Source organism: Rissa tridactyla, chromosome 2 (assembly GCF_028500815.1).
Source record: "Rissa tridactyla isolate bRisTri1 chromosome 2, bRisTri1.patW.cur.20221130, whole genome shotgun sequence".
Lineage (NCBI taxonomy): Eukaryota > Metazoa > Chordata > Aves > Charadriiformes > Laridae > Rissa > Rissa tridactyla.
The window spans coordinates 109572918-109597514 of record NC_071467.1 but is presented as its reverse complement, the minus strand read 5'-3'; the positions used below and the strand labels follow the sequence as shown (position 1 = coordinate 109597514).

Below are 24597 nucleotides of genomic sequence, written 5' to 3'. Positions count from 1 at the left end.
TTCACATCTTTCTACCATGAAAAGGTCTCAGTCTGAATGACCACACAGGCTCCTTTGAATGCAGCATCTGCCACAGAGGACATGATTTTCCACACCTTGTGAAAGGAACACCAATTCCATCATTTGCCTCATTATCATCTGGAAAGAACAGGAGCAACATTTACTCAAACTGGGATAGGAAAAAATAGCTACGAAAATTAGAGAGACACGATTTCAGTGTTTCTTCTCTGATGTAGACCTATCTAGAAAATTCCTCTCCTGACTCAAAAATTCTAAACTTGTAGATTTTACAGATTGAGAGAATATACCGCATTGCTGCTTTGTAAGGGTTTGTTCACAGTCATGCATTGCCTGAAGAGTAAGGGACTTAATATTTTTCCTCCTAGGAATAAAAAGTATAATTCTCATTCCCTTTATCTTGGATAAGATGTCAAGACAGTACGTGGACTGTTCAAACATTCAGTGTTTCAGTGGTTTTAAATCAAGATGAAACATAGGCCAACCTGTTAAGAATTGCTGCATGACTGCATGCCTCAGATACTCAGTGCTCAGATTCTCTCCCAGTCCTAGGTCGGTAAAAGAAAAGGCTGGGATGTATTTTAGAGGGAGAGTCAGAGTCCCCTGAAAGCCAGAGCCCATTTAAGATGTCAAATTGGGCAATCAAAACCAAAAGATCATCAAAGTCTCTTTCTTTTGGAAGGATCTATGGAAGGATCTTCGGATTCTACGATGGCACGACTGGGTGGGTAGATGAGGGGAGAGCAATGGATGTTGTCTGCCTTGACTTCAGCAACGCTTTGACACCACCTCCCATAACATCCTCATAGGTAAGCTTAGAAAGCGTGGGTTAGATGAGAGGACAGCGAGGTGGATTGAGAACTGGCCGAATGGCAGAGCTCAGAGGGTTGTGATCAATGGTGCAGAGTCCAGATGGAGGCCTGTAGCTACCGGTGTTCCCCAGGGGTCAGTACTGCATCCAGACCTGTTCAACACATTCATTACACATTCATTAATGATCTGAATGAGGGTAAAGAGTATATCCTCAGCCAGTTTGCTGATGATACAAAACCAGGAGGAGTGGCGGACACACCAGAAGGCTATGCTGCCATGCAGTGAGACCTGGACAGGCTGGAGAGTTGGGCAGAGAGGAAACTGATGAAGTTCAACAAAGGCAAGTGTAGGGTTCTGCACCCAGGAATAAGCCCATGCATCAGTACAGGTTAGGGGCTGACCTGTGTTGTTCTGGTGGATAAGTTGACCACGAGCCAGCAATGTGCCCTTGTGGCCAAGAAAGCCAACGGTCTCCTAAGGCACATTAAAAAGAGTGTAGCCAGCAGGTCGAGGGAAGTCATCCTCCCCCACTACTCTGCCCTAGTAAAACCGCATCTGGAGTAATGTGTCCAGTTCGGGGCTCCTCAGTTCAAGAAAGACAGGCAAGTAGTGGAAGGAGTCCAGCGGAGGGCTACAAAGATGATCAAGGGGCTGGAGCACCTCTCTTATGAGGAAAGGCTGACCTGGGTTTGTTTAGCCCGGAGAAAAGAAAACTGAGAGGGGATCTCATCAATGCTTATAAATATGTAAAGGGCAGGTGTCAGGAGGATGGGGCCAGACTCTTTTCAGTGGTGCCCAGTGACAGGACAAGGGGCAACAGGCACAAGCTGGAACACAGGAAATTCCCTCCCAACATGAGGAAAAACTTCTTTACTTTGAGGGTAACAGAGCACTGGAACAGGCTGCCCAGAGAGGTGGTGGAGTCTCCTTCGCTGGAGGTATTCAAAACCCACCTAACCTGCTCTAGGTGAACCTATCTTTTCATAGGCTAAATAACTTATTAAAAATCCTTTGTAAAAATCTTAAGATTATTGTTTAAGTGTAGAATTGGCATAGCCCCAAATTAATTTTAAGTCAGTGTGACAGCATATTACAAATGTGTGCTCTCTCTTAGCCACTAATGTTACCCAACAGAGCAGTCTAGATGCACTCTGAGCCTCTCCAGTTCTTTAACTTCAAAATACTTGGGGCCACGTCAAAAGTTCGCAAAGTCTAATCAGTCCCTCTTTCTCCATTCCTCTTCAAATGAAACACATTTCAAGAGTGACGTTCTAGACTTTACCATCTAATCTAACCTGACTATCAATTATTCATAGCTTATTAAATCTCATAAACACCAAGCTAATACTATGCACTACCAGAAGCTAGGAGCTAAAGCAAAGTGCTTGATGCAGGTAACATGACAAAGGTTGAAATAAAGTGCATGTTCAGAAATAAGCAAAAACTTAGTTACCTGCTGAACAACTCATGTTACCAGAAACAGAAGTCCCAAGGAGCCACAGCCTGGGATCTGAACACAAACAGCAAGGCTTTGAAGTTCAAAGCAGCTGGGATTTTGAAAAATAAACTCCAACAGAATAATATTCATACTCTACAGCACGAATTACTTCAGTGCTAATGCAGCTTACATTGAACCAACCATCATTCTTGTGCTGCTAACAATACCGTAGCCAGGTCATCTAAGTTAATGTTAAACTTTATTTCAGTGAAAACAGTTTTAAAGCAAGATTTTTATGAAGGTCTGAGCCAAATTAATTCAAAGTAACTGAAGGAATATTGACATCAAGAGCCTTTACATCAAGCTCCTAGTCATAAAGCTTCCAACAATGGAAGATGATAATAAAACACTTCTAAAAATTATTGGTTGTCCCTGATATTTCTGAGGTCAATGGAATTTTTCAGAATGAAAAACCTATGACAAATGTTTTCTTTCTGCTCCAATGTGATTCACTGTCAATAAAACTGAAGTCAGGCTCCTGTATGTCACCATGTACCCTCAGTGTATTAGATAAAGAGTTAACTTGTGAGAGAAAAGGTGTTCTATTTTTATGTGCTAAGTTTTTGGATGGTGTAAATACGCGAAACTGAATCAAACTCAACAGAGCTTCATCCATTTAGATAAGCAAATCTTTGATGCAAACAGAAATAAACAAGTCAAAAACCCCAACCCTACTCCAAAGTTCTAATATGGAATTGTTCAACTAATATGGACGTTCAACAGCTGAACATCCATGCTCTATCCCATACATTAACAGAGGAAACAAACTAAAATAAATTCATAAAATCCTCAAATCTTTCTTATAATCTGTCATGCTCAGGTAATATAACCAAAGGAGCTATGTACGGTGTTAATTCATCCCAACAAGATGCAGTTCATACCAAATCCAGCAAAGTACCTGATCACTTACTTTTGGTATGTCAAGCATAAGAATAACCCCCATGAAGTCAGACTTAACTGTTTACTTGGTATCAATAGGAACTATTTTCTTCTTACTAAAACTCTTAGTGTCTCTGACTAGGTACATAAAGTGAGGAGCCCAGATCTCCAGTAACTCTTGAAAAACTCTGGTCTTTGCCTAGGAATAAACACCATCATGATCCCAAACTCAAACACAACACATGTGCATGCATACCACACAGACAACATTCTGAAAAACATAACACCAAAATACATTAAAGAAGCTTAGAAGTAGTGACGCTATAGAAGGCAGTTAACAAAAAAAAGAAAGGATGAGAGAGAAAGCTAGCTTTGACACCTTTGACACAAGTCCATCAATCATTTTAGAACTTCTATGGTATGTCATGTGACAAGATATCTAACCAATTACACATTATAAAAAAAAAATATCCCACTATCTGTTTTCAAATGCAAATGCACATAGTATTTTTGGTATTATAATTATGTACTGCTATAATCTAACAAAACAGCACACCTGTACAAAAGAACAGAGGCAATGAAAAGAGCAGAGCAGAAAAGTTAACTATTTTCTGACTTACATTAATTTAAAGTTCAATTTTAATACTCGATAATATGAGTGAGCCCAGGACAGTACGTAAATCATTTAGATGAGAAAACCAACAATCCAACATCCATGTTCTTGAACAACTGATGTCCTTCCAGGCACTGAAGACAGAGAATGGTGAACACTCCATCAGCCACGTAGCCAATAAATACTAGCATAGTCTTGACTTATTATAGAAGAGTTAAACTGTTCACTGGCTGTGTTACTCATTATTACAATCATGGTAATAAAGTAATCAAAAACTTCTAATATTCAAAAGCTGGAAACATAACTAGATTTAAGTAAATTAAAAAGAAGAGATCCACTTTTAAAAATCAGTCACCATTTGAAATAAACTCTGGACCAAGATTAATGGTGAGGTGTTTGTATCAACATAGGCGTTTTTTAAAAAAATTTAAAAGTAAAAAAAATAATTTTAAAAAAAGGTTTCTCTGCCCCAAGGCAACCCTAGAGTAAGAGAAAAAGGAAGACTATAGAACAGTGGTTTGATCCAAAGGCCATCACAGACAGTGACAACAGCAACCCTAGATATCATCCATCTTTTACATGACCTTACACCTTCACCCTAGTAGAAGATTCATGCTAAACTCTAGCTATGAATATAATACCTTTCCCTTGTAGCGACTCCCAGAGAAACAATCTTTTTAAACACTTCTCACTGCGTAGCCTGAGGCAGTGAAAATCCAAGTGTTCCCTTTATGGGACTGAGAATCTGCCCTTTTCTGTCACAGGTCTTTCTTACGCTAACCTCACGCATTCACCCCTGCTCTCTGGGTTCATTCCCAGGACCCTTTCTCTTGTTAAATCACTAACAAAATGAGCTATTAATCTTCTTTTTTTCTATGGCCTTATGCTTCCATTTTTGCTTGGGCTGCTCTAAAGTATCCTCTTGACAATATCTCCCAAAGGTCCTTCTTTCTACCATCCTCTGGGAAACATCATGGTAACAAGATATATAGGATGATGCTATCAAAGGCTTCTATATAGCAAATCTTGTGACAATAGAACTCCCCTAACGGGATTTGCATTCCAGCTCAATACAAAAAAAGCACTGTAGTAACAACCCTTTTTTTTTTTCTTGTGCTGTAATAATCTGTTATGCTTTTCACTAGTACTTCAAAGTAATTCTCTATTGTTCTGTTACTCTGAACTTCAGCTCAGCAGGGTTCAGCTTTTCAAAGCATCACAGAGGGGAATCTTAATTACTCTTTTTTTTTTTTTTTCAAACAAAATCTCAAATCCATTAAACAAATAAAAATTCCTTTTAGATCTCAGAATTTCCTGCTGCTGGATTTGCAGAGAATTAAAATCAACACAAAAAAAAAAAAAGCAATTTAGTACATCTCAAATTTTACCTAAAGACCTCAGTTCTATCACAGCTACTACTATGGTAAGGAAACTTGAATCGGGCAAAAGGTCTGGAAGATTAGCTCTGTTCTCAGCTTTGCCTGTAACTACCTAAAAATCCACAAAAATCAGTGAGACTTACTTTTCAAAATGTCCACACACCTAGGCTACTTCTGGAGAGACCTGATCCCAGAGCAAAAAGGCCCTAACAATATATGCGTCACAAATGGGAGAATTTTACCATCTCTCTCGAGTTTTAAGCTTAGTTGTATGAAGACAAATGTAAACCTCCATGTCACCATTGAAAATCTGTTAGAGGTCAAGCTTACACACTGAGTCATGGGCAAAGCTTCGTCTAGAAGAACTTTATTCCCCAAATCCCTGCTAGTGCAAACTACTGCATGTTCTAAGATCTAGATATTACTTAGTGTTCAAGCTTAAAGCATGGTGTTAGCCAGCCCTGAACAGGGCCAGATTTTCCTGTTCCTAAAGTATATTGTAGATCCTCTACTCTCAAGAACACTTGAAATCACTTCTCTCACACTCCTGTAGTTGAAGGACATTAACTCATTGCATGCAGTCCAACAACAAGCACACCACTGTAAAAAATTGTTTTTTAAATCTAAATTGAGTGGCACAGAACAGCAAATTTAAGTTACTAAATACAAACTAGAAATTATGTTCCTGTTTTGATTCAAATGCGTAAAAATGAACTTCATTGTTGTCTTATCAGGAGTCTAATATTACTCAGGGGAGAACAGAGTAGTTTAGCTGAGGCCAGCAGTAAGAGTTACTACTAGTCTGGACGCCTGCTGGAAAGTGCAATAAAGCATACAAGTCCATGCGACATCCCAATCACCATTTTTATGAACATTTTCCTATTTATTAATAGCAGCTGCTCTAAATTCACTGAAGTTTTATGCCAGCTGCCAATTCTGGGTCTAGTACAAATCTGAGATATATTACAAGTAGTTCAGCTAGAAATGAAAATAAAAGGTGAGAAAAAAGCGCAGCATATGCCAACAAGGCAAGTTCTTCATTGCTGACAGGCAAGAGGGCAAGTGAATGGCTGTATATACCAATAATTCCAGAAGCGTAGGTGAGTTCAACCACTGAAGACAATGGAGGAAGAGGTATCAATCAAGGAGAAGAAAAAATGGCACCAAGAAGAGTCAGGTTATTTCCCTCCTGTTATCAAACTACAATATCCTTTTCTCTGCTATGAGACCTTCAAACTGTTCCAACTAATCTGTTACCTGAGTATATTTACCTGAGCTTTGCACTGCTGCTTGTATTTACATCTTATTTGCCCTTATACACAGCTCTTGGACCTCAATGGAAGACTTTCAAAATATCACTCACCAGTTATATTGCAGACAAAAGCATATGGAACATAACATGCAAGGAAGCATGTGGTGTTCAAAGACAGATGACTCTAAAATCCATGATACAAATTAGCACCTTTCCTTACTTGATTACTCAGGAAGAGGAGGTATTTTGTAATTCGTAGTCACCTCCAGGTGCTAACAATCCATTCATTAGCAGCATTTTCACCAAACAGTAGGCTGACCCTGTCGGGAAAGTTGCCTCACATTCAAGATGCTGTTTAAAATCCAATAGACACTTGGATTGTTGTAAAATGGTTATTGATAGAGATGGAAACTTGAAAAACTCAATTTATGGATAAGCAATCACAACAGATGTAGTGTAAGAAAATACTGTTTACATGAAGACAATCTAACACAAGTTTGGATTTGGGTGTATTACACTGCTGCTGTAGAAGTCTGCTTCCTGCTATCTCAGTATAAAGACCGCCAAAAACACAGTGCTGAAATCTCTAGGGTGAGCCACAAGTTTTTCCTCTTTTTGGCGTTCCTCTGTGGTCAAGATCTACGAAGTGTCATAAAATGCCTACATACTATGCCTATAGAGAAGCTTAATAAGGAGAGATAGCTAGAGCCCAAATTCCTTAACTGAAAGGAATGGTCCATGAAAGACTATTTAGGGAAATACTCCTGAAGGACAGACATCTTTGCATCCCAGTCTCATAGATTTTAAACCAGAAAAGATTGATACAATAACGTCTCCTTCCCATCCGCTTGTCCAATAATTAAATACGCATCCCAGAAGTTGGGATTTAGTCAGCCTGTTCCAAAAGGATGTTGGTAGTTTATTCTAGTACATCAGCCAGAGACATTTGATAGTATGAACGGCTAATATTTAAAGTAGTTCAACTTGATCTGTTTGATTTAAGGATTTTGCAGAAAGCTTTATTTGCGGAAAAAGATCACAATCCTTTTGAGGAAGGCAAGGTGGCTAACGCATCACGACCACCCATGCAAATGTTTTCTTACCATAAAGCACAAGTGTAATAGTCTTCCTCTTCAGCCAAGCAGGACTGCATTAACCAATAGTTCAATTCTGCAACTGCATTTATCAGTAAAGCCATGGATATAAGAACAGCCAGCCAGAAGTTAAATGGAACCGAAAGGAAAAAAACTATTGTAATAGTCTTTCTCCCCTAGCTAATCCGAAGATGCTATTTAACAACAAACCTGCCATTCCCAGAAATACAGCACTGATGGGAACTTCATCAGACTCCTGTGGAATGTTGCCATTTTACTCTGATTCTCGAAACAATAATGTTATTTTGCAGAGCATAACTTCTTGCTCTTTGTAGCTGTCGTTGTCAACACGGAAAGTACAATGCACAGCCATTTAGCATGCTACCATCAAGTGATGACATGCAGACAATTCTGGATCATTTGAGTACTACAGCTTGTGAGGGCAACGTTTTCAGAAACAAGAAGCAATTTTCAGAGCCTGAATTTGAAAAAATTTTACACAGGCAATTTCTTAGCACTGCAATAATTCTTCACCTTTCCTGGTACTTCACTAGGGAGACACCAAAAAAACAAGCTCTTGCAATCGCTCGACATTTCTGTAATTCTTGGAATAAGTAAGTAATTGAGTTTCTGATTAAAGAGATTTTAAAGTGCAGAATCCAAATCTCAATAACTTTCTTTTACTCTCTGAAAAGCCTTTTCTGTTTTCAGGCAGTAAAACGGAGGCCTGCATGCTTTTCAAACATAACATAGAGAGAGCCTTCAGACCTTCAACTCACAGTCATTTCTGTTAAAGATATATTTACATTTGAAACCATTTGCAAAGCATCACCAGAGACTAATGTAAGCTGGAATTTTTTCTCCTACCATTTTTCTTTTTGGTAAACAGGATTCAAAACAGGAGCTAGAAACATCACTGAAATACAAGGAATTTAGGATGCGTGACAGGGTTAAGGTAAGGCCCTACTGGATCCAGTCTTACAGGAACTTCCCAGACACAAAAGCACACGGCTCTGAAAAAAGCAGGGCCCTGTCTCTTCCACATATTTTCCACCATTAGGATAAGGACGGTGAGGGAAGCCGTACAGCTTCCACTAGTGAAAATGGCTGCAGTAACAGCTACAGTCAGAGCACTTTTGATGGATTTGACTGTTCCCAGCCTTGTGATTACTCAGTGTATTCCCAACCCTCTGTATCCACCTCACCTTCCCATACTCAGTCTCTTTGTATCAGCTTCACTTATCGTGAGACCTTTTTCCCATACCTGTTCCCCTCTACTGTCTCTTCTCTTCAATTTCTTTTGCCATGTGGCTTGTCCCCTTTCTACTATACCCAACCAAATAAATCCTTCAGTGAACTACCAGTGTTTTCTGCCATGTTATTCTTCTTTGTGCTTTTGCAAAGTATTCCTTCTCCAGCATTTCATCCATTCCACCTTTAGGAGAGCACTAATACTATATGACTACAATCAATACAAAAAGAAAGTGTTCTAGATTGGTTTACTACAATAATTAATATAATAGACTAAAATCACGGTCATCTTTAGCTTATAATACCTCACTGTTGTCACTTAGCCAGCTTGTATGGTAAGAGTGGTAAAAGCTGTCCCCTGGAAGTGAAGACATCAGATTTCGATGTCCTTCACAAAGCACAGGGAAGGAAGTTCATGCAAACTTGGACAGATTGAAATAGTTCTTTTCAAAGTATGTCAGTAAAAATAGATTTCATGCAAGTCTGTAATAAGACAAAGGCTAATTAGCTGCAACCACTTTTTCTTGAGGTCAAGACGAGTTACACCTGGGATGATTTTAGCTTAGAATAGCCACACTTATCAATGTGATTTATTTTTTTTTTTTTAAACTCAGGACATATCACATCACACCTTCTTTCTCACTTGATGCTAAAGTGACAGGCCTAATGAAACAAGTTACTTTGATAGGACACAACCTATTTGAAAATAACATGTCTCAGGATTCAGTACTTGGTATAACACCCAAGACTGCTTTAACTTAGAGACGTCGGTCAGTATTTTAACTTTTTTTTCTTCTGCATTTTTTTTCTCCGTTGTTCCCCACCCAGTTTGTGTAGCTGGCAATATTCTTTGGATCAACAGACCCATTGTTTCCTTCTCACCACTCCTTTATGAGATCTCAAGCATATACAGCTAGTCATCAAGCACTGTTTCTAAGGATGTTGCATTCTTACAGACCTTCTTTCAGTTTACATACCAAAACCCCCAGGTTCTCCTAGTTCTGCAACAGTGTCTCTTGCTGAAACTCCTTCGGAAGCAGGATCCAGGAGGCACAAGGCTGCTGACGCCTACAGAAGGATACTACACCTACACTAGGATTGTCAGTTGCCAAAAGCTTGTCCTGGATTCACTGCGGTTTACTGAAGCCAAGATGTTTTGAAAAAAAAAAACGTTTCAGGTTCACTATGTCACCACCTTCCTCTGTCATTTACTTAGAAAATATCCATCTATTTCTGAAAGTACCCTAACAGCAAAAGTCTTATTAGCTTAAGTAGGACTTCAGCTTATAATTCCCACAGACTCTTTGAAAAACTATCCACAGCACCAGTAATTACTTTCATCACGGTTATGCTCAGAGGACAGAAACCTAAGATTGTCTTCAAGCAAGACAGTCTGTAGTCTATTCAATTTTATTCAACTTCTTATCCCAACCCTTTTCTGAAGCACTACAGCTAAGGGCCCATTGGTGTTACAGTAAGAAGCACTCCATGCCCCAAGAGCTACCCTGCACAGGTTTGATTGCAAGAGGAAGACTTAAAATTCCAAAGGACAGACAAAAAAAGTCTGATGAACAGAACACAGCACGAAAGCAACACGTGCAAGGTACTGCAAGACCCTAAATACTGCCAAGCTGTGCACCTCTGGTTTGCTCTCTCTTTTTTAATCTCAACCCTCAAAAGACAGGGAAGGTGGCGCAAAGAAATGATGAAAATACTTGGAAAAGTATTGAAAAGATGAAAATACTTACCCTCCTTGCCATCATTATTTAACACAGAGTATGTCTTTCAGTGCATCTTTTTAAATCAAAAAACATGTAGAATCATATCTAGAGAATACTCTTGCAGCCCTTCCACCGAGCATCTCTTGCTGCCATTTCCTGCTGATATTGCAAGTGAAAGAGAGCCTGTTTGGGGTACAGTGCTCATTCAGACGCTTGGAATCGTCCTGCAAGTCTCTCCTCCTTTTCTCACTTCTCTGTCTATATAGGCACCTGGTTTAGGTTTACTGGAGTTAGGTGATATGAATACATCTTTCCCCGCTTCATCCCTTACTGCAATTCCTTTTAACCGTACAGCGACCCCCTGCCAGCCCTTATGCCTATGGTGAAATCAAATAGCTCTATCTGCCCCAGTCAGTTAAGAGGAATCTCTCTGCAAGGTTCCCAGCCTGGTAACAAGTTAGAGACAGTTCCTGCGGTTTGTCAGAAAGCTTCTGAAGGACTACATATCTGCACCGGAGGAACTAATAGCTCCGAGCTTGTAAAGATTTATAGATCTGCACAAAATGTCAGTAAATCTGCAGCTATCATACCAGAGATGATGATTAGCACTGTGCAGATTCAACAAAGGAGTGGTGAAATCTGATTTGCATATTTCTGACACGCACGCAAATTTCCATCGCTTTCACAACATAGTATCTGCATGGCTCATTTTATTTTGATTAAAATTAACACATTTCACTGATGACCTTTAAAGCAATGCTCGCTTCCGGACTCTTAAATGCACCATTGATCTACTACACTTTGTCAGCAAAACAATGATCATTCCTAAGGTGCCTCTGAAAAGCTACAGTCTCACACAGATCAGTCCATAAAGTTCCCACTGACGTAAGCAATGCAGAGATGCAGAATTTGCATAATCAGCTCATTTGCTGCATTCAGCAACAAGGGACACATTCTGCCGAATCACACCCTCACCAGAAGGTTGCTCCAGTTAAGAGCAAATTGCCACATTGCAATTCAACAGACATGAAGTACATTAGCTGGGTAGCAGCTAAGTAAATAAGCAAATGAAGATGTATGTAAGTTATTATTACCTTTGCTCCACAGACAATGAAAATGACCTTTGTCGAAAGGCTGGTTCAGAATCAGAAGGCAAAACTTCAGGTTTCCTGTAAGACAAATGTTGATTCTTATTAGCGAGAATATTGATTTTTTTCCCCCCTTATTTTCTTTATTTTGCTTTTGTCATATTAATTTTAGTCCAACCACCTCAGAGCAACTCCACCAGTTTCTTTGCTTCTCAGGTTTCATCATTTTCAGATAGAGAAGCTGCCAGAACTTCATTAGACAACTTTTACTTGGTAGGATTTTGCTAAACATTTAATTTATAAGTGACTTTTACCCACCGAAGGCCATGCTCAACAGGACCCCGCATCTATACAGGTCTCTTATTTAATCTCCCACTGGCTGCTGCCGAATGGATGCAGCATTTACTGATATTAGCTTTGCCCTGGCCTCTCTTAACAGGGAAGGCTGTAGCTGACTCCATATGAAGCCGTCTCTAGGTCCAATATTCCACCCTCCTGGTGGATGCAGGACCCTTGCTACCATCCGTGGCTTCTGTGCCTACGTTTTCATATCACGTAGAAGCTCTAATTGTGGTAAATGCTTTACAAATACAGAATGAAAGGCCATGTCCAAGGAGCTCAAAATCAAAGCTAGTAAAAGCAGAAGTGAATTTTAGCCTGTGTTATCTAGGTGATACCGCAGACTAAAAATCTCAGTAGATTTCCCAGCAGCTTGAACTGATCCAACAGTCTGAATGGGCTCCTAAAGCCCCCTGCCCTAGCAATATGCCCATTGTGAAGGTTGATAATAAACCTACAAATATAAAAGCCTTAAAATACAAGGATTTATGATATGGCACACTTTGGTTTCAAAGAATAAATACATATATCTTATGATGGTTGCTTGTGCTGGGATTTGGATTATTTCACTTCCTAATTATCTTGCCAATCACATAGGAATACAAGTTTCCCCTGGAGCTTGATATCCTTAGGCAACCAGGTTAATGAAGTATTATTTGGTCATGTCAAGTCACTGTAATTGCAAAAAGAAAACCTCTATGACTAAAAAAGGCTTTGGGGCTTTTGAGCAGATCCAGTATAGCAGGAGGCAGAAGGCTACAGGTAATGCTCTGGCTTATGCCATATGATGTTACCAGGGAAAATACAGATGGTGAAAGTCCTGAAGGTGCAGGAACATCTTAAGGTGGGAGTGGGGAGAGGACAATCTTCAAAATCATGAATGGCTGCACTATTCTGCATCTTGCCTTTTGAGGGATTTGCGGTTTCTCCACTAACCCGTTCTATGCCTCAGTTCCCTTATCTGTAAATCAGAAGTTAACAGTATTGTCTTCCTTTGTAAGTATTTAAGAGAAACACTACTGAAGACCTACATAATTTTTACTCCAGTAAAATGTCTACATGTTTACCACAGCTGCCTTCTGCCTGGTGCTTTCCAATTCCTTCCTACATGTCTTCCACTTGCATCTTTGCTGACGTGGTCCACACTTGTATTTAATTCCTGTATATATAGGGGAATAAATTTACTTTGAAAATAAAGGAGGGGTCAGGGGACCAACTAAACAAAGCAGAGTGAGAAAAAACTTCGTCTTTGCTTAGTCTGAACAGTTTTGCCTTGTCCTTGAACTTTGAGAGAAAGGCAGAAAACAATACATTCAAACTAAGTGCCAATTTCCAGCTGCCTCGCAAAATGGGACCTCAGCAGCAGATATCCTAACGATGGTTAAGTGAGAAAGGCTGCCAACTCCTTATATTAAACATAATCATCTAGTGGTGCCCTCCACTGAAGTGAGCCAGCAAACATCACAGGTTCTTTCACTGATATGATAATACAAATAGACACAAATGCTGTACACCCGTTCCTGCTGGTGAATAACAAAAGGCATTTCTGCATCTGTTTTAAACCCTTAAGCAATATCAGCATATAGAAACACAGTAGCTTTTTAGCTTTTTTTTTTTTTTTTTTTTTTTTTTGCACATCGGGAGGACTCTTGATATATTTTAAGATAAGTTTTTGAAACCAAGGCCTGGCTGTAGGTGTCCACACCAAGACTTCAGAGGCTGCTTTTCAGAGATGACACTTCCAAGAGCTTCCAGTGAGGCCTGCAAGAGCTGCTGGCTCTTACTTGTTCAGTTGTTGCAAAGAAGCAAAGAGGTAGATGCCCCCAGCCCACACAATTAGGAGGATTTTTTTAATGTGTTTTGGGTTGTGGGTTTTTTTTAACCGCAGCTATGGGTTGAAAAAGTGGAGAAATGGAAATTATTGTTTCTCTTGCTTTTAGAAAAGTGAACATTGAAGTAATTTCAAACCACTGCAATTAATGCATGATAAAATGCTATGATTAATGCTACCAAAATGAGCCTAAATGTCAATATTTTAATAGTGCTCGCTGAGTTAATATAAAGCTGCACAAAGGGCTCAAGTCCTTGGTAGATGTAAAACAGTAATAAAATTGGGCTGCAATAATTTACAACTATTGCCCTAAAAACTATTAATAAATTGGGACTTCTGATGGCAAAGACCACGTCAACGGACAGAATATGTAACATCCATCACTCTGAAAAAAACTGATGAGAGCTCACTGTGCCACTGCTCCGAGCGTTCTACTGGCTATCCGTTTGAAAACAAATCTACTTCAAGGCCATTTATCTTTAAAAGCCCTTAACAAATTAGGAAGCATCTATCTCCTGGACTGTCTGCCTATCCATTTTTCACAAAGATAATTAGCACCCTGACCCAACCATTAACAAAATTGTGCTCTGTTTGGACTAATGGGAAAGAGAATTCTGTAAGCAAGCATTCAGCAGCAAAAATAACTTATCCCCAGATATGGATGTCTCCACTGAAGAAGCTTTTGTTGGCCTTTTGTTAGAGGCAGAACAAGTAAGTTGGTTTCTTGCATAGTTTCTTCCATTTTTAGTATAATTTTCTCTTTCATTATGTACTTTTCTTGCAGCTTTTGCAGACTGAGCGAACTCAGCCATCTGCAGCACAAGAAGAAAAGAATAAATTCCTCCATACAAAACCTCTAGCTTATTCTTTATGTTTACATCAACACAGAGAATGAATGGAGCCAAGTTCCACAGTGTAAGTCCTCTTGTAAAGGAATCAGCCATGCTGTAAGGCCTAATATCTACAGGACAGGAGGACAGAAAGATGACTAGAGGAAATTTTTACTTGCATTTAGGGAACCAAATTTGTTCATCTCCAGTCTTACCTGCTTGTTTTCCTATTTGCTGCTTATAAACCTTGCAGTCTTACAGGCATAACTTACAGACGTGTGTATTAACAGGCACAAACTACATCAACAGCCAGTTATATGCAAAAAAAATATAGTTTAAAAAAAAAATCTTTTAGTGGACTTGGAAAATTCCTAGTCTTTGGATAAAACCAGATCATTTTAATTCTGCCAGAATGGTCAGAGAACCATTTCCTTACTTTCCTAGGCTGCAAATCAATCAACAGTCCCTACAAGTCCCCCTGGGACCATCAGTGAATAACCTCATCCTTTCTGAAAAGTTTTTTCCTTTCTCTGCTTTCCAACTTTTATTTAGCTGCACTTCTTTGATGAAACTTTTCTCATGGTTGCTTAGAAAGGACTTTAATCAAGGTGTTGCAAACGTCTCTGACAGCCTATGCAATGCCTTTCTACCCCATTTTAACTCACTCACAAGAATTCCAATATATTTTAGAGCACACATTTGCTATTCTAAAAACCTTCTTGGCTTCTCCCTGTCATATTATACTAATCTAGCTATTCTATAAATATTTATAATACCATTATGCATTTTTTTATTGATTTCCCCTTGTCACATGCCAGTCTTCAGGCTGTACGTCTGTCACAAAGCATATGCAAAAGGCATATGTATTTTTAAAGACAACCTTTTCTCTGGTAGCCAACAAAATAATATATGCCCCTTCTTTGTTTCCTTTCAGTGTTAGAATAATATCGCTGCAAGTTATTCCGTATACTGTGAGGTTCCTGGCTATTGAATTTTCTGAGGGGGCAAAAAGTTTTCATTGCTTCAAACACGAGGGCCTTTGGGAAAGATCACTGCTATTCCCAGTCTTTGTGAAACGATGTAAGCCGTAACACGCGATGGGGGGATACACTGTGCTAGGATACCAGCATGCCTCAAGGTGCTAACGAAGTATGACTCCAAAGTCAGGGCTTCAACCACAGAAAGGGGCTTCCACTGAGCAATTCCTGTTTTGGTTTGTTTGGTATTTGTGTTTTACTGCTTGCCTGAAGAGGAGCCATTCCTTCCCTTTCTGATGATCTACCAAGCATCTTTCAAAACAAGGCAGATTTAGTACAGAGGAAGAAGGAGGAAAGAGGCACGTAGTATGGGGGCAGAGGGATTTTACCATTAATAAAGTGTTTCATTAATTTGATCTAGCAAGTTGCAAATTGGAAGATGGTTATAAATTTTGAGACAATTTCTGCCCTGGTAGAAATACGTCTAGATATCCAAGATGCTAACCGAGATCCCTTGGAAACATAATGCAGAGATTTGGGATACACATATTCCTGATCGCATAGATGGGAGTCCAAAGATACAGTGAACTTTGAGAGAGAAAAACGGGGAATGATCCCACTGAAAACTTCCTCCTGCTCACGTTGCAGGATGGGGGAAAAAAAAAAAAAAAAGAAAAGTTATTTGGTTTCCAGTACCATCATTCAGGAAATTCCTGTCCCGCAGATTCATTTTTTAAGTGAACAGTCACTGCCTACTTAAATGTCAGAGTATGTGGGAAGGGACAAGGCATTTTTTCACAATTCCAAACCAGTGACACTGATAAAAGACAGCTCAGCAACAGGCTGGGGCTGTTGAAGTTTCTTCTGCTGCAGAAGATTTAGCATTGAAATTGTGATTCTAAGAATTCCACCTAAGTTATATTTAGTGTGAGCCTATCATAATAAACCCTGAGGAAAGCAGCTAATGAAACCAGCAAACACTACAAAATACTGTTCATGCAGAACTACAATGAAGATAGATCACGCTATTGCTACAGATGACCAAAGCAAAATTACTAAAGTGACTTGCGATGTTTTTGGCTTGAGGTTTGGTTTTGGTGTTGGTTTTGTGTTTGTTTGGGTTTTTTTTTTTTTTTAATTAATACGTTAAACTCTCCTATTTAGTTGAAATACAGTCTACCAAAAAAATCAGAAAATATCAGCTTTTACTTTAAAAATTTTCTGTCCAGTGGGTGGATTGAAAAACTTGGCTCCCATGTAGTGCTAAGCACTACTAAGTCAAACAAAAACTAGAATGGGAACTTCTGCTCTTGGTGAAGCAGATGCCACTAATACGGTATAATTATGACATCACGAAAACAAAATAATTCATTGCAATGGAGTGGACAATTTTAACAAACACTTAAGGAAAAAAGGTTGTAATACAGATAATTCTTAAATTAGGAACACGGCTATTTAAAGAATACTACTCTATTGATAAAGTCACTCACATTCTTGCTTAAATGAAAGCTCATGTAGGAAAAACGCCACTGATTACACCTGAACTATTGTGGTTTTACAACAGTGAAAGAGATAGGACCCTGAAACGGTATTGTTTGCTGCCTCCAATGGCAGAAAATTATTGTAGCATTGAATATACAGAAAGGAAGAGTATTCTAACTGCTCGCTACAACCTCAAAAAGCTTCCTGGTAAAACTGTTTTCATTTTGTTGTATTAGTTGTAGCACCACAATTAGCTTTCTCTTTGACATTCATCAGCATTTTTAGCGCAGTCCTAATGGGCTCTTTGTTCCACCTACCACTTGCAAAAAAAATATTCCAAAACACTGAATCAGATTTTCCACAAAACAAATGGCAATATATTGGTTTTTTAAAAAAATAAAAACAATGTCTTTATGAAAAAGCAAATAGATGCTCAGCAGATACACAGATGTTACCTGAACACAGAGAACATGGGATTTTAAAACTAAAATAAATGAGTTTGGGGGATCAGCTCCAAATCTACATCATTGTCTGCCAGGTAAGCACCTGTCCCCAAGTGTTAAGTCCAAACCCAATCTTCTGGGAAGAACTACTTGGCAGCTTATTGAAATGGACCGTTTCATTCAGGGCTTATTTTAAGAGCTACCATCCATTTCCCAAACATACTCACCTGGAACACCCTCCACATCATAACTGAAGTAAGTTAATGTTTGATTAGACAAAAACTAAGGAGAATGAGTCCATCAGACTATGGAGGATGCCCCATTTCCTGAAAGGGTTTCTTCATTGTCGTAACTTTGTTTTTTGGACATTGAAACACCACCACCTGTGCTTTCCTACACAGATGCAGTTCCTAATAGGCAATTTACTTGCTGATGTAGCAATTGTTCTTGAAAGTTACTTCTACCTCACAAGACAAGATTCTGGTTTTATCAATGATTGGCAACTCTCTCTGAGCACTATCTATGTCTACATTAGGAAGTAGCATGGCACAATAAAATCAGGTCTATAGAGTGAAACTGTTGATGCTGAAGGTACGTTACTCACACTACATGCATGTAGTGTGGGTAGGGAAGTAGGGAAGTAGGGAAGTAGGGAAGTAGGGAAGTAAGGGAGGGAGGGAGGCTGCTTCAAGCCAGGTCTCATCTGGTCCTGTAGAGTACATACCCATTAGCAGTAGGAGAGCATTACATGCACTCCTGCAGCATATTTTTAGTTTCATCCAAAAGGAATTTAGCTTACATATTCCAAAACCACTCTGCAATGTAAAGCAAAGCACAGTAAATAGGCAGGATCAGGAGATTTGCTTCAAAAGCAAATTCTTAATCCAAAATAAAATGCTAATGTAAATACACTAATAGTCACATGGCTTTTGGCTTACCAATTTTGTTTGTCAACCAATGTCTTTACCAAACTAAGATGACTGATGCCACAAGATCAGCTTAATTTAAATGAGCAACAGATTTTTGTAATCTTATACTCATCAAACTTTGGCTCTAACTTTGGATTGTTATACTTAAGAAGCAACAGACACTTCTACCTGTTGTGTAGGGAAAGCGGGAGGGAGTGTTAACCCAGAACTTGAGTTCATCTGCACCATAAATTCCTTGGAAAGCACTTAACATCAAATCGTAAGATACTACTTTTTAAGGTTACCTTTCAGAATAAAACCTCATTTTGTACTGAACAAATAGTGCACCTTACACAAAAACGCTTCTCTTTCTGCTATTCTCTTTCTTGAACTAAGTTTTCCCCCAGCAGCGCTTCCCTTCACCAGGAAAACCAGTGTGATACCGGGGAAGCTGAAAAGCATCATTTCAAACTTATGCAGCCCAAAACAGCTCTCTGAAATGTAAATGCTTCACATTTAAAAAGTTTCACAACTCCTGCGGAACTGCTACTTTGAAAATGGAAAAACGTCTTTCAAGTCAGCCAGTAAAATCCACTCACTACGTCTGTGCTCTTGCTAACAAGGCAGTTGTCAACTTTAATTCAGAGAAACAGTTAAGCTTGGACTATCGTATTAATTATAGCCACTATTTATAAAACATTGTGTAGCTGCATTTTACCACACTGAATCCCAAGCCTCCAAACAAGCCATTTAATTTTCCTTGTAAGAGTGACAACTCCAATAATAAACCAGCACAAATTATGCAAGAGGATCACAGACCTTACATGTTCTCAAACTTATTGAATGAATAAATCAAATATGCATACCCAGCTGCTTTTCGTGCAAATATAGTGTTATCCCTGTCAACGCATTGTAGTGTTAATTTTTTCATGTAAATTCTATTGATTTTTAAATATTTTACAGCTCTTAATTCTCCAGGCAAATTCCAGCAAGAGGAGGAGGAAGAAAAGGGGATTTGTGCAAACTGTCTTATTGAAAAGCGGCAATATGGTACTCTCTGGAGAGCCCTCTACAAGAATTTATGCGGATGAATTCAAAGCAACTAATTTTTCACAGCAAGTCACAAACACAGCCATACCCATGGGACAACCGACCTACATTATTGACCACTGCTGCTCCAAGAAGGGTGCTACGCCTTGCAATGAAAACTTGTCTGTTCATTCTGGTGCTCCTTTGGAGACTGCGAGGGCTGCATTTTTCATCTCAGTATGCGATGGGACACTTCTTTTCATACAAATTCCTATAGTCCCCAGCTGCATTTCTGAGTGCTTAGGACTTCTGCTCTTTATGTGTCAAACACCTCAATCTGGTCAAGCAGAACAAGATCACACAGTTCCCAGTAGTGAATCTTCAGTTTTAGATAACTTGTCCAGCATCACAAAGAAACTTCGTGGCAGGATTCAACTCCCCAGGGCAACATTCGACTGAACTGAATCAGGAGAACCGTCTATTTAGATACAAATCATAACAATCACACTTCTTACTACTATACGTGTGGAAACGATGCTTGCGCCCCATTACCAACTCTCATTTGAAAATAAACCCGTCAGAGTAACCAGTCACTTCGGGGAGGTAGCAAGGTACATAAACCCTAACGTGCTTTTGGAGAGACACATTGACATATGCACCATTTGCTACTGCAAGGCCTTTGGCTTGGTTTACCTCCTACCCTTGCTGTTTGTCTCCAGAGATGTTGCTGGACCACCCATCTGCCATCTTGCGCTTTGTGCAAACAGGACTTTCACCTCAACCTGAGCACAACAAAGTTCAGAATTACCTGGAAGCAGCAGGTTTTTGTTTTGTTTTGATTTGGTTTGGTTTTTTTTTTTTAGCTGAGATGTTATCACCTTATCAGTTATACTCTTCCAGTTTTCAGGACTACTGGCTGGACTCAAATTGCCTAGCGATCCAAAAAAGAAAGAGATTTCTGATATAGGCACAGACAAGTAAGGGTCTAGGAGATTAGTCAGATATATTTCATCCTGCAGCATGGAGAAAATAGCCATCTGAGGCTGAAGAGATGAATAGGGAGTAAAATAGGAGGAGGAGGGACAATTTTCTGCAGAATGGGAATTCTAGTCCCCAAGGTTGCAGAATCTGACACGACCTTTCATATTTCAGATAAAATTTAACAGTGCATGAATTTCACTGCAACTACCTTCTAAAAAAAAAACCACGAAGATATACTAACTGCTTTGCTTTGTTATTCACAGGCAAGTCATCTTCTGAGACAGCAGCCATTTTACACCTTTTAAGTTCAATACAAATTGGAAGCTCTTAAAGGACAAGAATTAGACATACAGGCTTGATATAAAAAATATTGATAGTGTTATGGTAAATTTGACTTTCCTGTTTAAAATTTCTAGGCACAGAACATTAGGATTGGAGCTTAAATCTACATCAAAATGAAACTGAAAGCGAATGCACAGAGAATCTATGAGGTTTCCTTTTTATCTTCAGGCTGAGAAATAAACAGAAATTACTATAAAACATTAGCTTCTAGTTTTAACCTTTTTTTCCTCAAAAAGGTATTAAAATATGTTCACTTCAGAGAAACTTTAGGACCACCGACCGACCTCTTCAGTGCCCCCCAAAACTGCTATTACTATTCAAGTAAGTTCTAACCTTAAAAGAAAACCCAAGACAGTTGCTCACTTTCTGGCTGATTAATAGCCAGGTCTAACGTAATGTCGTCCTTGCATATAAAAACATTGCCTGAATACACCATGCTAACAATACTTGTTATCTGGGATGTCTCTATTCCTAGGGATACAACTAGGCATACAAACTCCACGGCTGACTCGAGAACTTCAGCCGTTATCGTCAGCTCAATCTGCGTGCTCTAGGAGTAAGGTGACTTCAAGGAATCACAAGGCAGATGATGTTATTCAGTGGCCTCTCCGGTCAAATCGGTATAAAGCACAATACGCTCAGTAAACATTCAGCTCTGCAAACAGTATAATGCCGTCTTATTTCACCTATCTATGCTGAACAGATATCTTTGGGTATTTTCTATAGGATTAACAAAATTTAATAGATATCTAATGATTTACATATTAGAGTACTGACCAAAGAGCAAGATCCACATGAATGCCTAAGTGCCTGACGGCCCGGCACTCAAAACCCCTCCTCTGCTGCCCCCAAGCACTCCACTGACACTTCAGGTATTGGCATTAACATTTCCTACGCACATAAAAGTCTGATATCTATCTGCACTAAGATGCACCTGAAGTTTAAGAGGCTGACGCAACCTGATGCCTCCTTTGATCTCAAAACACCACTGCTACCCACCAACCAGGCATTTCTCTACTGATCTCATTTGAAGGGCACGTTTGAAGTAGCTGTCCTCGGAGCATACCTAATAGATCCAGCTTCACAGCATCAGCCATCTCCTTTTCAAAAACTGGGAAGGAGCTATACCTTTTATCAGTGCGGATTAATAGTTGGAACGCTCCCTCAGGAGGCTGATGCCCCACATTCAGGTTCCTTCCATGTCAGAGGGAATTCACATCCAAATCCCACTTCAGTCAAGACAGCACTCTCCTCCCCAGACATGACGTTACTCTCAGGGAAGCAGAACTTTCCCGCCCTGTTTCAAAAGTTAAATAAATTAATTGAATTATTTTCATAAAACAACTAAACAGAAGGAACATATGGAAGTCCGTCTCTGCAGTCCACTGACCTGGATATAGTTCTCCAGTGTTTAGTTATCCAAATCTCTCTTTCACACCTTGAATAAATCCTCCAATTACTTCACCACAGTATTACAAGAACATTATACCCACTTTTGCCTCCTTCCTAGCATGTGTTGTGCTTTAAGAGCAAAGCATAATATCTGGTTTTGTAGGATATTTTTCAGGTGAGAAGAGTAGTTGTCTTGCTGTCTTCAGAAGATTCGGCACTTGGAGTCACGAGCGGAAATCACTTGCTGCAGCACAACATAAGATGTCTGAATCCAACAGAGGAGGATTTTTAGATGCTTCGTTCTTCCCGCTGCTCATGGTAGTCCCACTGACAAGCTCAGCCTGATTCCTTCTTAGTACACTTAGTCTAACGGGTTGTACTCTTTCTATACACCAAATTCTCCTTCCGCCCTGTATACACAGTTTAACTACAGTGCTCAAGACAAGTCCACTGTGGCTAAAAGCCATAGATGCATTTGTTGAATAGCCCAAGGTCTGAACTCCAGTATAATGCTGTGAGTGCAGACAGCAACATCCCATTTTCAGAAACAGGAAAATAGGCATTATGAGACTGCAGGAAGATCATACTCCTATTCGGCAAATGAGCAAATACTAAAACCCAGAAGTTCCTTTCTGCGTCTCAGCCTCATCTTATAACAAACATTACATATCACAGATGGCTTCTGGCCAAATTCTACTTTGGACGACTTTAAAAATTCTGTTGCCCTATTTCCGTTCAGCCATACTAATGAAATACAGCATCTCTTACTGTCCTGAACTCTTGTGTACTAATTTAGCATTTATTTAACTGCGCATAGCATTCAACTAGGCTACCATGGGTGAGACTGATGAGAAAACTCCCATTAACTCCCAGGATTTCACCTCATGTGCTTTGATGAAAATCCATGCTGAGACAACTAAGTTCTGTAACAACTCCAGGCTCTTCGGGCTGGATGCCAGAGAGGACATTCGTGACTATACCACCTTTTCAGTCTTGCAGTTTTCCCAAAGCAGATTCTTTCGTGCTTTGAAGGGAGCAGATCTGACGCAAGGTACAGAGTGCCATCCAGAAGGTTCACAAGGGCAACAAGGGCTTTCACAGTGACCAGAACAACAGCCCACGTAAGCGGTGGTGGTGGTGGGAGGGTGTCCAGGCTCCCGGAGTGAGGTTCTGGTAAGGAGTGATGAGCAGAAGAATGTCTTTCACTATTATTCTTAGAATGCTTTTAAAAGGCATTGGAAGGAAAGGCAACAGACTGTAATTTGCCAACAACCTTCACAAACATTTCACTTTTAAGTTAACGTCTTTTGTTTTCATGAACTTCATTTTATTATTTCTGGAGTTAATTTTCTTTACCTAACGGAGGCAGCTTAGTTTTGTTGCCTGTTTTAGGACATTCTATAATTTTACATCCACCACTGGCTTCTTTTTTTAACAAAACATTTTTAAGACCTACTTCTATATATTTTATAAATAGATAAATCTACATCTGGAGAAAATGAGCTAAAACAAACAAAAAGAAAGATACAAAAACCAAAGGCAATGAAAATTGCATTATATTATCAGCCACGTCAGGAATTTTTATGTAACCTGGACGAGGTTCCTCTTCAGATTTTATTCTGCAATATGTCATTGTATTTCATCTGGCAGAAAAATAAGACCCAAAATCAAAGTTCTGTGGAACGAATAGCTCTGATAAGCTATTCGGTAGACTTCCTAAAATCAAGAACTGGCCAACATTTGCATTTTGGAATGAAACTACTGCATGATAAAGAAATAAATGTAGAACACTGCCAGAATATCGATGCTTCTTCCAGAGGTATAAACAAAATACTTAGTGTTGAAAATTTTTGAATGAGAGCTGCTCATCCTTCATCTAACTTCTAAGTAGGATTGAAAAAGCCCTTTGCAAGTAAATGGTCTGATAGTATTACTGGGACCCCTTTGCGGTTTGGTAGAACAGGATACCATACCCAGCAAATACATGCTCACAAGAAAGTAGGTCCCCCACAGCACGCCTGTAAGTAGACTACTTACACAAGTAGAGCCACCAAATCATTATGACAATCTGCTCCCGTGAGATACTCGTCACACAAATAAGGTTTGGTAGGTTTAGTCACTACACAAAGTCTCTAATAACTGCTTTTATTATAAGCCACTTGTGCTTGTTTATAGTCCCTTGTTTTGACATGCTGCAGATCATGTATGATTAAAGATAACTGTTACTTCCTTCCTTCCTCCACAATACAGTAAAGACTGTAAACAAAGACAAGCGCTGGGACCATTAAGAGAGGCCCTTGTTTGCAGACTATCTTTCCCACCAGCTCCTTCAATTTCAATACTAAAACTGCCAAGCTTAATTAAGAGTTATGGGGCATAACCATTTCAAGACCATAAATCCATACAGCAGAAAAGTAACATGACTGCCTTAGCGAAC

The 24597-nt window shown here is 39.4% G+C and overlaps 1 protein-coding gene across 2 annotated transcripts in view; it reads right to left on the bottom strand.

Annotated features, from left to right (window-relative positions):
- TPK1 (thiamin pyrophosphokinase 1) overlaps positions 1–24597 on the bottom strand; it is a 307648-nt gene that overhangs the window by 233316 nt on the left and 49735 nt on the right. Inside the window, exon 2 of one of the 2 annotated variants that reach the window (XM_054193626.1) lies at positions 11613–11687. In XM_054193626.1, coding sequence (XP_054049601.1) covers positions 11613–11687 — 75 coding nt within the window. Of the gene's footprint in view, positions 1–11612; positions 11688–24597 lie in introns of those variants that run through there. The other variant, XM_054193627.1, reaches the window with a different exon arrangement.